Source organism: Haemaphysalis longicornis, unplaced genomic scaffold (genome assembly GCF_048455015.1).
Source record: "Haemaphysalis longicornis isolate Haplotype H1 unplaced genomic scaffold, Haemaphysalis longicornis Haplotype H1 scaffold_6, whole genome shotgun sequence".
In the NCBI taxonomy this organism is placed as follows: domain Eukaryota; kingdom Metazoa; phylum Arthropoda; class Arachnida; order Ixodida; family Ixodidae; genus Haemaphysalis; species Haemaphysalis longicornis.
In genome coordinates, this window is record NW_027526407.1 from 27,077,670 (window position 1) to 27,092,239 (window position 14,570).

Genomic DNA, 14,570 nt, shown 5'->3' on the forward strand with positions numbered 1-14,570 from the left:
TTCTTCTTGCATGCAATTTATGCTTAATTTTTTATTTTACTGAAATGCTCCATAGAATTCGAGGCTGGGCAATGCGCAGCCATAAACGCACGGTGTTATCGTTCTTACTGGGAATCGTGTAGTGTCAGTAACGGCAAATATTTGGAAGTCAGTTGTGGTGTTTCACTTCCGACTACAAAGAAAGTATCGGTCCAACTTTAGGCCGTTTGTCTTGCCCCCCAAATTGGTCACCAAAGAACCAAATATTCTACGTTCCCCTGCTTTTCGAAGTTAGCACAGAATTCAAAGACACGTTTCTGGACACGTTTTAACACCGTGGCTAAAAAGGGTGCGCGTAATGCAATGCAGATGCCAAGTTAGTCGTGCCTGATAAAACCTCTTGTGCATCGGGGCCCCAATGACTGCCACCAAGTGAGACCCGAAATATCTGTGCTCGGTTCAAGACACTCGAAAGCATCACTCACGCCGCCTGCTCTCTGGGCTCCTTCCTGACCACACCGAGAGCCGCCACAACAGGCGTGTGGCGTGCACAGCACACCTTCCCAAAACAGATGCACGCACTTGAACACATGCGAGGCCTTCAGCGTCATTTTGAGCAACTCTGCAGATACCCGGATGCAAAGACGAACCACATCCCTGGACTTGCCACCGAAGCCAGTAGAAAAAAATAGCACACTGTCCTTTCAGCCACCCTCAAGTCCATTCCAGCGTCGAGCAGTCGTAAACGTCTTTGCAATACAACAATCCGCTGTATAATAACGTATCATAAACAAAGAGCAAAGGTATAGAAGGGAAATACATTGTGTGAGGGGTTTTATCTAGACAATAAACAATTGTGGGACTCGAAAAGTTCACATTAAAGAGAATAATTGCATCCAGTGTAATTCATGGCAGTAGAGTTCACTTACGACTAACGTTGTTCAAAGCTCAACATGAACAAGCAGCTTATCACTGATCTCTTCAGGCTGCAGTGCCAAAATGTTTGATCTGGAATTAATTCATAGGCGTTGGTTTATTTCTCAGTAAAAATGATGTGCGAACACTGCTGAACCCTTGCTCTGCACCAAACAGTGCACCCGATGCCCTGGCAGCAGCACTGCACAGCAGCCACAAACGACGCCTCAACAGTAGGGTCAGCCGGAACATGCCAATGAACGCATTAAAATAAACCTGAGGTAGGGCAGACGCTGCTTTGAAACTGACATTACCTAACTCGTGCCATTCCGTAACCACGGGTCACCTTCTTCTCAGTACTGTACGGTGTGTGGACGAAGCAATGGCAGCTGATCTGAGATGTCCTGCGCCCGAGTGTGCAACAATGTTTTGCAGAAGATGAGCATCAGCGAACAGCGGCAGTTTTATGGCGACAACAGGCAGTGCTCAAGCAAAGAACAACTACTACAAGCAAGAAGGTAATAAATTTCTTGCTGCAACAAACTCGTAAAAGCGTGGAACATAAGGGTTTCTGAACATTGCCCCTCAATTTTACTATTAGTATTTGACACCTTTAAACTCAATACTGCGAAGCAGCACACCACAACAGCTGAGCAGCGTTATGCTCACAAACCAAAAACACTCGCTGGCGTGTATTCGGCACTCAACTGTATTACGCACCCAAAGCAACAGTTATGCTTGGTAATGGGGAGGGAATAACCAGAGAGGATGTAGTAATAAGAACGTCCAATTGTGCTTCAGATCTTCATTTATGACCAGCCGTTAATTTGAAATGAACAAAACACACTGGCGCAATGCATTTAGTGTGCATTTTACCGCCTCACAGATACAAGGGCCCGAAAGCGGCTGTGCTTCCAAAGGTGCGGGAATGTTTTAAGGCGTTATGGGACGACTAGCTGTCCCAAAGACATCACCTTACTAATCTCCCAGGACACATCCTCAGAACTGAACACAGTGACGTCAGCCCACTCTGCTCGGGTGTCAGCCCTGAAGCCTTGCTGAGGCCAGAACGGAATGCCTTTTCTCGGTTCCTTAGCGGCCGTGGTCAGCAACAAAGTCCATGAGTTAGCTGGGAGTGTCGTCCAGCTCTACGGCCCTAATTGTTGTGGAGACGCGTAAAGATACTACACAGCAGGGGGTGATTTAATTGCTCATCAATTGGTATTTTGCATAGGATACGAAAAGCATAGGCCACTATGAAACAGCGAAGTCACTACAAAAATTATCAGTACGATAATTCTTGACAGCAATTAATTTCGCAGAGTATAGAAGGATTTTTTTTTCATTTTGATCTAACTTTACTGTTGGCGTACTAAGTGCGTCTGCTGTGTACCTTTCGGACACCCCAAAAAGCTGATGGCCAAATATGAATAACTGAAACAGCTAATGAGCTTAGATCCGTCCTATTTATTTGTGGTTGAAACTTAGCGCGGGTGCCACATCAGTTCCGAAATTAAGACGACAAAGCAGTTGGCTGCTTCATTACATCTGAGAGCTCGTGTTGTTTACGGCAGTCAGACAGCGCGGTTCCAGAAGCAAACGGCTAACTCTACCGGCAAATGAAAAGCGGAGAACACATTTCGGCGCATCAACAGCATGGAATCCGCCCACTGTCATCACCGCACATGACGGTCCAACAAACACGGCCCCGCTTGGCCTCACGGAGGACCCTTGGAAAGCTCCCGACCGGAGAGTGGCAACAATGGCGCAGAAACAGTTTGCTCCCTCCAGTGCATGGGCTGAATGAAGGGCACTCGCTGCTGGGCCAGCTCACACTCCGGAGGGTCCCGCACCGTGGGGGCCCCCCCTCTGCGGGTGGTGGTGGTGGTGGTGGTGGTGCGTGGCCTGCGCCCCTCCACCACCGGGCGGCTGTCAGGTGCTCTGGTGGTGCCGACCCAGCCGTGTGGACGAGGGGGCCGCCATGCTCACGGTCGGGAGGCCCGCGGCGGCAGCCGCAGACGACGAAGACGTGCCCCGGGCGCTGACGGGACGCGACACGAGCCCGGCCTCCACGAAGCGCGGGTACGTGACCCTCTCGATGGTGCCGTCCTGTCCCCGAGGGCACCCCCCCCCCACCAGGGTGAGAGGAGGCCAACTGAAGGGGGGCCACAATGGTGGGCTGGGATCGCTCGGCCAATGAAAGGGATTTTGTTGTTCGTTTGGCGCCTTTCCATTTGAACAGCGTGGCATGTGACAAAACCACCACCAAACATCGTGCTGTAGTGTTTTTTGCTCCCTTCTCAGCGGGCCCTACTTTTAGCGAAGTATCACGAGAGGGCAACAAAAGTCCACAAGGAGAAAAGGAAAAGAACGACAGGTAAAAATCGCTAAAATAGTTCTGGTGAAAGCTGGTCAACACTGGCAAACACAATTCCAACAATCAGCAAGCTTTCTGTTGCTATAAAACCATCAAGGCAGCCGGCAAACAGGAATGGCATGCAGTGTCACAGGCTCGCAAGGTAAGACGTCGCTTCCTTTTCTGCCAGGCACCTGAACGCATACAGAACACCTCTTCTGGGACTGCACAGAGTTACCATTGTCATTTTCTTTTGCCTGCTTTATTAAGAAAAGCCAGGCTCAGACCGGAGTACTGGACGCAAGAGGCACCGCGACTACTGCTGCACGTTGTTTCAACCGCAGAAACCCCAAACAAAGCGCCCCGTACCAGACAATCTCACCAATGTGCCGCCCACCACATAATCAAGAGCTTCGTGCAACTTCTCTTAAGTCACAAGTATGTCGATCAACCCGAAAGCGATCTCATTTCAGCCTTCAAAGACAGTGACCCAAGTTCCTTTACAGCTCACAAATGGTTGCTGTTTGAATGCAAAAGGTGGGTGCAGCGCACGATGCAAGCCACTGCCTACACCTACCCCTGGTATCCGATGGTGCGTCGTCGTGGTGCCATCCATTTTTGCAGTAGCGATGGGGTGGATCGTTTTTTGCTGTAAAGAAAAAGTGCGCAGCAGCCACTCAGTTTATTTTCCCATCCCTCGACTACATGGTAACTAGTCCAAAGCACAGAAAGCTATCCAGTTTTACAGGAAATTCCACTACCCGGTTGGCACACGCAGCCTTGTTTCATAACGTGCGCAAGTGCCCTAAAACCCCAACTGACTCAACATAATGCTCTGCAAGCCAAGTAACACCAACACTAAACAGTCGCTCCTACAGTGTGCAATATTAGGCAGAACAGCACACTTACCCGCCAGTGTGTTTTAAAGCGAAAGCTTTCTTAGTGGGAACGATTGCGTCCTGTCATAAGAGTAATGCACTTCTCCATAGACCGGTTGCTCGGGCAAAAAGCCCTGATAAGATCTCTGGACACACAGTGCATGAGTGGAAATGGCTTCCATTGTATCAAATCGGTTACTTGCTAACCACGAAAAAGGAATGGCTCTAGAAAAGACAATACATGCATCTATCATGAAGGAGTACAATAGCATACCTCTGTCTCATACAGCACGCACAGTTAGATCATTCGTAGATGCACGTACTTAGGGTGCGAAAAATCGTCACATGGGTTCATTCTTTGTTTGCGATTTGAGCCTTTGAAGGTTTGACGATCGATTGGATGCCCTTTCAGCAGCGCACTTTTAGCGAAGGTTTTGACGCACTTTTTACGTTAGAAAGCTTTCGCAATTTTCTCAACTTTCTTCAGGAAGGGATGGTAAAGTTCTTTCTGGTTTATTTAATCCATACGTGCATAGCACGTGATACACGTAACTCACACATAAGAAAAAAAATCTGCACAGAATTTACAAGCTGCGGAAATTAAAGAAGCCCGGCGATAGCCATTGCACCACCCTTGGGAACCTATGGGGACCTCCTCAGAACGATCGGGAGGCTCACTACATGACAACCGGCAAGCAAATCAATCACTCCATTGTATCACGGATGCGCACAGCATCAGGCGAGCACGCCGCTAGCCGCTACCCCAGTCGGGCAGCAAGCACTCTCGGTGAGGGCCCGCTGTTTAGCAGGCGCACTCGCACAAATGTTAAAGGCCAGCTGCACTCAAAATTTCGACCTCTTGAAAACACTATTTCCGTATAGCCTGCCAAAAAAGAAAGCAAGGTGCAAGATACAATAGCTGAAATACGCGTGTGGACGCCACAAGCGGTCAGAAAAAAAATCACCGATTTTGAAACCGAAATCGAGGAGAGCGCGGCCATTAAAATTAAGTTGCGGCCGGCAAGCGAGTGGCTGGATGGTCAGCAGCTAGAGAGCAAGCCTGCACGCAAGCTCTACGCACGCGCGGGGAAGCAAATGGGTGAAGCGTTCACTGCAGAGCTTGACCAGTTCTCCAGCTGCGCGGCTGGCCACAGGAAGGAACCCCCGTCGGCTTGAGTGTCAAAGGCGCGTCATGGCTGTTTACGTGATCCGCCGGCAGGTGCAGCGTGGTCTGCGGCGGAGCTTTTTAAATGCTTCTGACTGATTAACAAGGCATTTCAAGGGGCTACCACTCGTGTCCCAGCTGATTTGGTTGTACTTACTACACGTTCAAAACGACTTTGGTCGAGGTGACATTTGAGTGCAGTTGGCCTTAAAGGAGAATAAAGTGCAAACCAGTTGGCCTGCACCAATAGACTAGGATGTCGGGAATACCATTGACTGGAGCAGTGGTTGCTTATTAATGTATAGAATGCCAAAAAAACGTAAAAACAGGCATCCTGTCCCGCACACATTTCTGCACTACAACTTGTGACACCACAAGTCTTGAAGAATGAAGTGTGGTAGTTCGCTGAAGCACGTTCCTAGAACAAACATTTGATGCAACATGGACATGTGACTGCAAAATAAATGTATGTGGGAACTTTTTTTTAAAAGACCCAAACTCAGCTAGCGAACATTACTAAATAGGATGCTTCATAACAGGAGAGCCATACCACGAGCTCGAACATTCTTTCCACTGAACCCTTCAACCGCATTGTTCACTGGCCAAAAGATCACAAATGTTGCTTGCCTTTTGACTAGGCCGTATATTTTGCTACCCTGATAACCTCAAAGGGCACATACACTGTTCATCTAATCTAAATGTTGTAGGGATACATCTCGGGGCATTTCCGGGGATATTTTTGGTTGTGTGATTTTGTATAAGTGAATGTGGCCACAATCGAAAGCAATAGGGTACAGTTGACGCTTAAAGTAGACAAAGAGGCAAAATGCATTACCTCAATCATTCTCGAAAGATCGTCCAATTTCACTTTTAATTTCCGGTTTTCCTCTTGCTGTGCCTGAAATTGTCAGCAAGCAGATCTCTCATGAAAACATCGCAAAAAGAGACCCTTCAAGAAATGTGCTGTACACGACACAATTAAGGTACACAAAAGATACCGGCACACTTGTGGCCTCCTCAATGTGGGCACTGTTCAAATACTGTTGCAGAGCAGTTTCTATGCGGGATGTTGTCTCCCGGGTTTATAACGAATAGGGATTGGCCAAGCGCACTATGGATTGGTAGAAGGGGAGGTTGAGGTGGTAGCTGGGCCGGCCGCTTTTCAATCTGTTCACTGGGCTGTTCCTGGATATCATAACTGTGAATAAACCCGTTTCATCAATGAAGAGCGTGTCACGTGTGGTGTGGTGAAGGTGCGGGCTGACGCGTTGTGGTCGGCAAGCAGAGCCGGGTGGTCAAAAAGTGGATCCTGGTGGATTGTGCCGTCATGTCGGCTGAGTGAAGAATCACCAAAGAACCGAGAAGCTTTCTGCTGGCGACGGCGACAGACGCGAGCGATCTGCCCACTGATGCCACAGAAATAGCAAACAGGTGGTTCACGATAGTGGTCCTGTTCGTTAGTGGTCTGGTTCAACTTGTTGGCGTGGGTAGCCACCACCAACTCTGCGGGATTCGGTCGCGTAGCCCAGTCGCTGGGACGGCACTCGCAAGCTCCGTGCATTGACACCATCTTGAGAAAACCTACCGCACGGCTCTGTGCAGCGACGCTCAGGTCGTGCCACTGGTACTTGAAGGCAAGGCTCGTGAACGGCGCACTGGTGGTACTACACGCAATTGGCAGGAGGCCCCGAATAGGCAGGCGGATTGGCGGTATACGCCTGAACTTGGTATCCTAGTTCTTCTCTCATAATACGCCGAACCAAAGATGCGATATCCTCAGCTGGGCCAGTGTCCACGCTAGCGACAGTAGATACGTTTGGAAGATGGCCAAATTTAGGGCGAATCCGCCGAAGCTTGAGAGCCTCAAATGTGCGGCAGTGGTTGGCCACATCTGCTGCAGAAGCTAGGTGTTCCCTTTTAATCAAGACGTTGTACACGTCTTCCATTATACCCTTCAGCAAATGGCCCACCTTGTCCTCCTTAGTCATGGTCGGGTTTACAAGAGTGCAGACTTTAAGGACCTCTCGTATGTATGTAGTACAAGTCTCGCCTGGAACCTGTGCTCACTGCGCATCTGGTTGGCCTTTTTGCGGCAGGAAGTGGGGTCGCAAAAGATTTTTTCAGCTCCTCGATGAAGGTTGCCCATGAAGGGACCTTTGCTTCATTGTTTTCAAAGCAGACCAAGGCTGTCTCAACGAGATAAAACGCTACATAGGCCAGTTGCGCTGCTGTGTCCCAGCGATTGCATTTGCTCACCCTTTCGTAGTGTTTCAGCCATTTATCAACATCATCATTTTTTTCCAGAGAGAGAGAGAAAATGACATTTATTGAAAATTTCCGGCGGGGAGGCGGGTCAGGCCACGCAGGGCTTCGCCACCCCCTGTCTATGTGCTAAGCAGACCCCGAAGCTATGCCTGGGCACCGGTTCAGGCTACTCGGCGAGTCCCCTCCCGAAGGAGGGTCTCCTTTTCGCCTTTGCCGGGCCAGAGCAGCCTCGAGCCGCTGGACTGCCAGCAGTTGCCGCTCGTATTCGGGCGAGCTCACGAGTCCTATAATGTCCGGTGGTAGCTCTTTTGGGCTCCCCACTGCACTGTGTCTTTCCCATCCCCACATGATGTGGGCCAGGTCTGCAGTCACCAACGCGCACACACTGCACACTGCACTTTCGTAAGTTCCAGGGCACACGTGGCGCGCGAGCGCTGGAGTCAGCACGGATCAAGTCTGTAGTTGACGGAGGAGGACGGCTTCGCCCCTCTTGAGCCTCGGGTGAGGTGGGGGCAGGGCGCGTCTTCCCGCACGATGCCAGTGAAGGATGTCCCCGTAGTTGGTCAGGGGCTCCATGATCTCCGCCGCAGACGATGGGCAGGGGGGCACCGCACGGTGCGCGAGCTCGCGTGCGATGGCGTCCGCCTCCTCGTTACGGTTGACGGTGCCACCCGCGATTCCCCCCACGTGTGCGGGGAACCAGCGGATGTGCGTTGTAGTCTCCTTGCGCTCGGGGAGCAGGCTCGCTGCAGTCCCGCACACGGCGTTCCTGGCGTAGCTTGCTACTGCGGTCCTCGAGTCGCTGAGCACCGTGGTGATTGTGGGGCTGCTCGCTAGCGCTAGGGCTATGGCAGCCTCCTCTGCCTGCGCGGCCGTTCGGGCCTTGATGCTGCAGGCGTTCATTAGTTCCCCGGTGGTGGCTCGTACGACCACCACCACATATGTGTTGGGGTGGTCGCGGTGCTTGGCTGCATCCACGTATACTGCCCCCTCGTCACTGTTGTGTGCCTCGGCGAGCGCTCGGGCTCGCGCCGCTCTCCTCTCCGCTTTCCTGTCCGGGTGGACGTTCCGCGGCAAGGGGAGCACCTTGATCTTGCGAATGATGTCGTCCTCTATGGGAACGATCCTATCTTGATGTTGGTCAACTTGAGGTGGGTTGAGGCCCAGCCTCTGGAGGATGGCCCTGCCGGTCTTGGTGGAACCGAGGCGTTCGAGCTGGGAGACCCGCTGGGCTTCACTCACCTCGTCCAGGGTGTTGTGTACCCCCAGTTCGGCAAGGGCCTGGTTACTCGTGCTGTTGAGCAACCCCAGTGCTGCCTTGTAGGATTTGCGGATGGCCGCATTGATCCTATCCTTCTCCTGTTGTTTCCAGTAGTGGAACGCACCAACGTATGTAACGTGGCTCATGACAAATGATTGCAAGAGGCGCAGCACGTTAGCTTCTCGCATTCCCTGTCTGCGCGTAGATATTCGTTTGATGAGACGCGTTGCGATCCCCATCTTGGTGACCATGCGGTCGATTGCGGTTGTATTGCTGCGGCTGGCTTCGATGTGCATGCCGAGCACTCTGATGCTTTTCACGTGGGGTATGACTGTGCCGTCCCCCGTGCGCAGCGTGATCTTTTTGGCGTCCTCCGCTGCTCGCTTGCGGAGGCGCCCGGGCGGTGGTAGTATCAGACACTCCGATTTCTGCGGAGAGCATCGTAGTCCCGTGTCTTTCAGGCAGTCTTCGATGTTTTCGATTGCCTCTTGTAGTGTGGATTCAATGTGGCCGTCACTACCCCCGGGGAACCAGAGGGTAATGTCGTCCGCATAGATGGTGTACTTGACTTGAGGGAGCTGGTTCAGGCGTTCGGCGACTCCAATCACCACCAGGTTGAAGAGAAATGGCGAGATGACTGCGCCTTGCGGAGTGCCGATGCTGCCCAGCTTCCGCTCTTCCATTTGTAGGTTTCCAATCTGTAGCATCACCGTGCGGTGTGACAGAAAGTCCCTGATGTAGTTGTAGGTCCTCTCTCCGAGCCCCAGTCTGTTGACTTGAGCCAGGATCGCAGAGTGGCGTACCTTGTCAAAGGCGCTCTGTAGGTCTAGGCCGAGGATGGCGCGGTTGTCCCCGGTGTTGACTGTGGTGGTGTCCATGGCTTCGTGCTGAATTAGCAGCATGGCGTCTTGCGTGCTGAGCTTCTCTCGAAACCCTAGCATCGTGTGCGGGTACATGTTCCGGTCTTCTAGGAACCTTTGCCACCTGTTGTTTAGGACATGTTCCAATACTTTTCCCGCACACGAAGTGAGGGAGATGGGCCTCAGATTCTCAATGCCGGGTGGCTTGTTCGGCTTTGGTATTAGGATTGTTCTGGCTGCCTTCCACTGCTTGGGTAGTGTTCCGGCGCGCCAGCACTTGTTGTAGTAGTTGGTGAGGGCCGTTATGGCCTCGTCATTTAGGTTTCGCAGGGCCTTGTTGGTGATTTGGTCAGGGCCGGCTGCGGACTTGCAGTTGAGGTCTTGGGCCGCCTTGCGAACCTCCCACTCTTCAATATCCTTGTCGAGCAGAGGGTTGGGCGGTCCCTGGTAGTCTATGTGCGTTTCGCTCGGGGTGCTGGGGAGGTAACGCTCGTTCAAGCGTTTACACATCTCCTCTTCTCCGAGTTGCATGGTGGTAGCGTAGACAATCTGTGAGTCTGTGCTGTTGGTAGTCTTTGCTCTTGGATTCGTCCATCAGGTGCTTGAGCAGCTTCCACGTTCGGCCAGCGTGTAACTGCCCGTCCGCTTCATTGCAGATGGCGTTCCATTGTTGAGCGCAGAGCTGCCTGCTGTATTTTTCGATGCTGCGGTTCAGCTCCGCTACCCTCTTTCTGAGGTTGCGGTTGTGCCTCTGCCGCTTCCATCTCTTCTGTAATGCTTGTCTCGCCTCGATCATGTGAGCGAGGCGAGGGTCCATACGCTGAATGGTGTTTTCCGTTTCCACCTCTGTGGTAGCCTGCGAAGTTGCCTCTACCAGCCTCTCCGCCCAGTCTTCAATGTCCGTGATTTGGGTGCCCAGGCTCGTTTCGCGAAACCGGTGCCAATCCGTTAGCCTGTGTTTGATTTTCTGGTAGCCAATGCCTCCCTTTGCCAGGGTGGGGATCTCTACCTCGATAATGTGGTGGTCGCTGCCCAGGTTGTGGCCCGTGTTCCTCCACTGCATGGGTCTGCCATCTGGCAGCCGCACAAATGCGAGGTCAGGGTTGGTGTCCCGGGCAACCGATGTGCCGATGCGGGAGGGGTTGGCCGGGTCGGTGAGCAGGATGAAGCCCGCGTCCGTCGCATCGTCCAAGAGGTCCCTTCCCTTGGCTGCCGTGATGCCATACCCGAGTTCCTTGTGCTGCGCATTAAAGTCCCCGCCGATCACCATCGTGTCGCTGGGGGCCGTCTTCAGTGCTTTATGAAACAGGGCTTTGAATTTCTGTTGCCTGTGTTGCGGGTTGCTGTAGGTGTTGATGAAGAGCATGGTTTCAGTCTTCTTCTTGCCAATCACCACCTCGGTCGCGCAGAGCTCGATTGCTGTGCTGCGGCCGAGAAAGTGTTCGTGCTTTATGAATGTGATCCCCGGACAAAGGTGCAGACCCCCTGTGCTGCTCCCGTGCCGCATTCCCGTGCGCTGGGAGGGCTGGCGTGTGTGCGGTATCCCGGCAAGGTTGGTGCTTGCTCCGTGTGTGTTTCTTGGACCATGATAATGTCAGGGGGAGACTTCATGGACCTCAGGTGTTGCTGTAGTACGGCTCTTCGGCACTGGAAGCCATTGGCGTTCCAGTGCCAGATCTTTAGGCTTGTCTTGGTTGGGGTGGGCATGGTTGTTGTTGTTGCGTTCCGTTGTTGCCGTGGTTGCCGGTGGCTGCAGAGGAAGCTCCGAGTTTCTCGAACAGGAACTTCTCCAGCCGGTCGAATCTGGCATTCATTCTCTGTTCGAGAGCGTCCACGCGTTTCTCGAGCCTGTCTACGCGTTCTGTGATACGTCGAATGCGGACCGCACAGCCGATGCTGCATGGTGTACTCGTAGTCTGTGTTGTTGGGGACGATACCGAAGAGATCTTGTCGGCTTCGTCTTCCATGTTCAGAGACTCTTCGCTCGCTTCCTCTGGGGTGGCGGGCTTGTTCTCTGGTTGTTGCTGTTGCAGGTGTTTCGGCGTGAGGGATGGAGGTTGGGGTACCTTCCCTTGGACACAAGGTGTTGTTGCTGTAGGCTTGTTTCCTGTAGAACACGCGTGGTTCCCTGTGATGCCAACCGGTGACCACCATTGGGGAAGAGTTTTAAGCCGGCGATTTGCCTACTCCAATGAAGAAGGCAGGATTTCGCTGGGTCCGCAGGGTATAGGACGCTCGCACCCAGCACCTCCACCGTGTGACGTGGTCTTAATGAAATGGGTTTATTTACACTGATCCAGGAACAGCCGAGCGAACAGGTCGGGAAGTTGTTGTTGTTTTTGGTCCAAAAAAAATGGCTCGTACCCACTCAGGGGGATTGGCCAGGAAATGGGCGCTAACTGAGAGAAGAGAAAAAACTAATTTGGATTAAAAGAAGAAAAGTGAATAATTACAGAAAAAGGTGAGTATGAACGGGAGTAAAAAGATAATAAGTAAACTGCCAGAAAATAAGGTGCGGTAGCAGATAGAGCTCACCAGCTACAAAATCAGCACAAATGAATAAGGAAAGGATTGGCCGAAGGACAATCGTAGAAATTATGTAAGAAAATTAAAGTAAGAAGATTCGGCAACGAAGGGGAGGCAGTGACCGGGGAGGCAAAGGATACAGGCGCAGACATGTTTTTAAGAGCAGCCCGCCATCTTGAATTAGCTGCTAGCACGGCAGACGGCGTGATTCAAAGTTGAATGAGTGTACAGCGCGGCAAAGATCCCCGCGGCAAAAACCCAGTACTGTCGCCCCGAATGATAATATTAGAGGAAGAGTGATTGGGTGGGCCAATTGATTAAAAGGGTTTTCCAAATATCTTTTTCGTATGGAGGCAAACCGTCGGCAGCGGAGGAGAAAATGTTCTATAGTCTCTAATTCATTGCAAAATACACAAAGGGGTGAAGGGGCCAGATCACAGCGGTACAAATAATAATTTAAATTTGGTACGCCACAGCGAAAGTTAGTTAGGCTAACTTCGCATTCGCGTGATTGGCTAATCCGGGACTTCCAGGAGAACCGGAGGTGCTCGAGCTCAGAACCTACGCACGCAGTTTCAGCCATGCTTTTTAGGAGGCCTAATCTGCGAAAACGTGCCGAGGTGAGGAACTGTATGTGCGGCATGATTTCCACCACTGGGCCGTCCAGTGCAAGTCCCGCCAACGTATCTGCCGATTCGTTAATCCAGATGCCAGCGTGTCCAGGCACCCACACCAAACGCAGCTCTCGTAGAGATGTAGGCAATAAATAATTGAGGGCTCTACGTAGAGGAGAGCTATTTGGGGAGAAAGAGCAGTGCAAACTGAGTGAGAGTCGGTGATTACTATTACATGTTGTTTAGTAGAATCTAACTTTCGAAGGGCTAAGATAATTGCCAAGTATTCTGCATGAAAAGAGCTAGTGTAATCAGGTAGGCGGAGTGAAAAAGACCAATCTAAACAGGGAGAAACAATCCCTACGCCTGCCTTCTCATTACGGACGGAGGCGTCAGTGCCGATAATGACGTGACCTGGAAAACCTGTAAGGTGATCCTGCAAAATGGCCGGTTGAGTCACCACCTCGACTTCCTCTTCTATCAATCCGCAGTGCGCTTGGCCAATCCCTTTCAATTATAAACCTGGGAGACAACATCCTTGTAGAAACTGCTCTGTAACAATACGGTATAACCTATATCTTGCAGGTTTTCCCGTCATCTCTAACGAACGATTTTTGATGGTGCATCTTACAATGGCTCCTATGAGCATTCAGTTTTTTAGCGAGCTGTAAGAGCCTCACCAAGGCTCACAGTATTGATGAATGAATAAAATTTCTGCTTGAAGGCTACACTGTTTTCGCAGCTCAGCGTCAAACAATCTCATGCTGTCGCCATCCGCTGCCGTCAGCAACTCTCGGCGGATTTTCATATGGCTGCGACGTTAACACACCCGCCCGAAGGCGCTATCAGCGGAAATTGATCACACGCTTTCACACTCGGCACTCATAAGAGTCCTTCCCTGCCAGCATTTCCAATCGAGAGAAAAGACTCACGTGCAGTGCCCGGCTGATCGTTTGGAGAGTTGTCGATACCCTTCGGTTTCCCTCCTGCATCACACCAAAGCACAAGTTTGTGCTTACCCACCACGAGATGGTATAAGAGAGTCTAAAACCTATTATCAAAAGAAATAACTGCAAGTAACATTCCAAGCGCAGTAGAACCTCGATGGTACGAATCTCGCGGGACCACGAAAAATATTCGTATCATCCAAAATTCGTACAGACGAAAAATTTGACCACTAAAAAGAATTTTCGTTTATTTCTCTTTACTTTCGCGTGAAGCAATCCGTGATTTTTTCTGCTTTTTTTTAACCTCCATTTCACAGCAGCCCTTTCAGGAGCGCGTAAAACTTCGCACTCGTCTCCTCACTCGCAGTGCCCAAGCTCACTACACGCCGCAACAATCAAGACGTGAACAGCATGGCGCATTTTTACATGCGATCCGTGCGCGTCGGCGTTGCGCGTGCAATTTTTTCACGCCCCTGTTGGTGATTCCATGACTGAGGCAGAAAATGATGTGCAACTTGCGCGGCAGTGGGAGGAAGGCGCCTGACAACTTGCGCCAATTGGGAGGCGCGCGCCTCACGGTGGTAGTTTTGAAGCACTCGACACAGCCGGGTGGCCCCGCCGTAGATGTTTAGGCTTACCACCCCGGCAGATATTTCATGGGCGCTTTCACTAGAGGCGGGGATGATGCCTTATAGTACCAATTTTCCCCCATTACCAGCTCCTTCACCGCACAAGCAACTTCGTGTGTGCCTTGAGCGGCGTTTTAAAAAGTGGTTAGAAGTTGTCGCTCGAGCCCCCCGCACC

General features: G+C 51.5%; 1 protein-coding gene across 1 annotated transcript in view; it reads right to left on the bottom strand.

The window, feature by feature from the left end:
* Window positions 1-993: 993 nt before the first annotated feature.
* LOC144142338 (TNF receptor-associated factor 5-like) overlaps window positions 994-14,570 on the bottom strand; it is a 60,945-nt gene continuing 47,368 nt past the window's right edge. The window contains exons 9-12 of the mRNA XM_077673768.1: window positions 13,752-13,805; window positions 6,129-6,191; window positions 3,828-3,899; window positions 994-3,003 (exon numbers count right to left, since the gene is read on the bottom strand). Coding sequence (XP_077529894.1) covers window positions 2,827-3,003; window positions 3,828-3,899; window positions 6,129-6,191; window positions 13,752-13,805 — 366 coding nt within the window. The 3' untranslated portion in view covers window positions 994-2,826. The remainder of the gene's footprint in view (window positions 3,004-3,827; window positions 3,900-6,128; window positions 6,192-13,751; window positions 13,806-14,570) is intronic.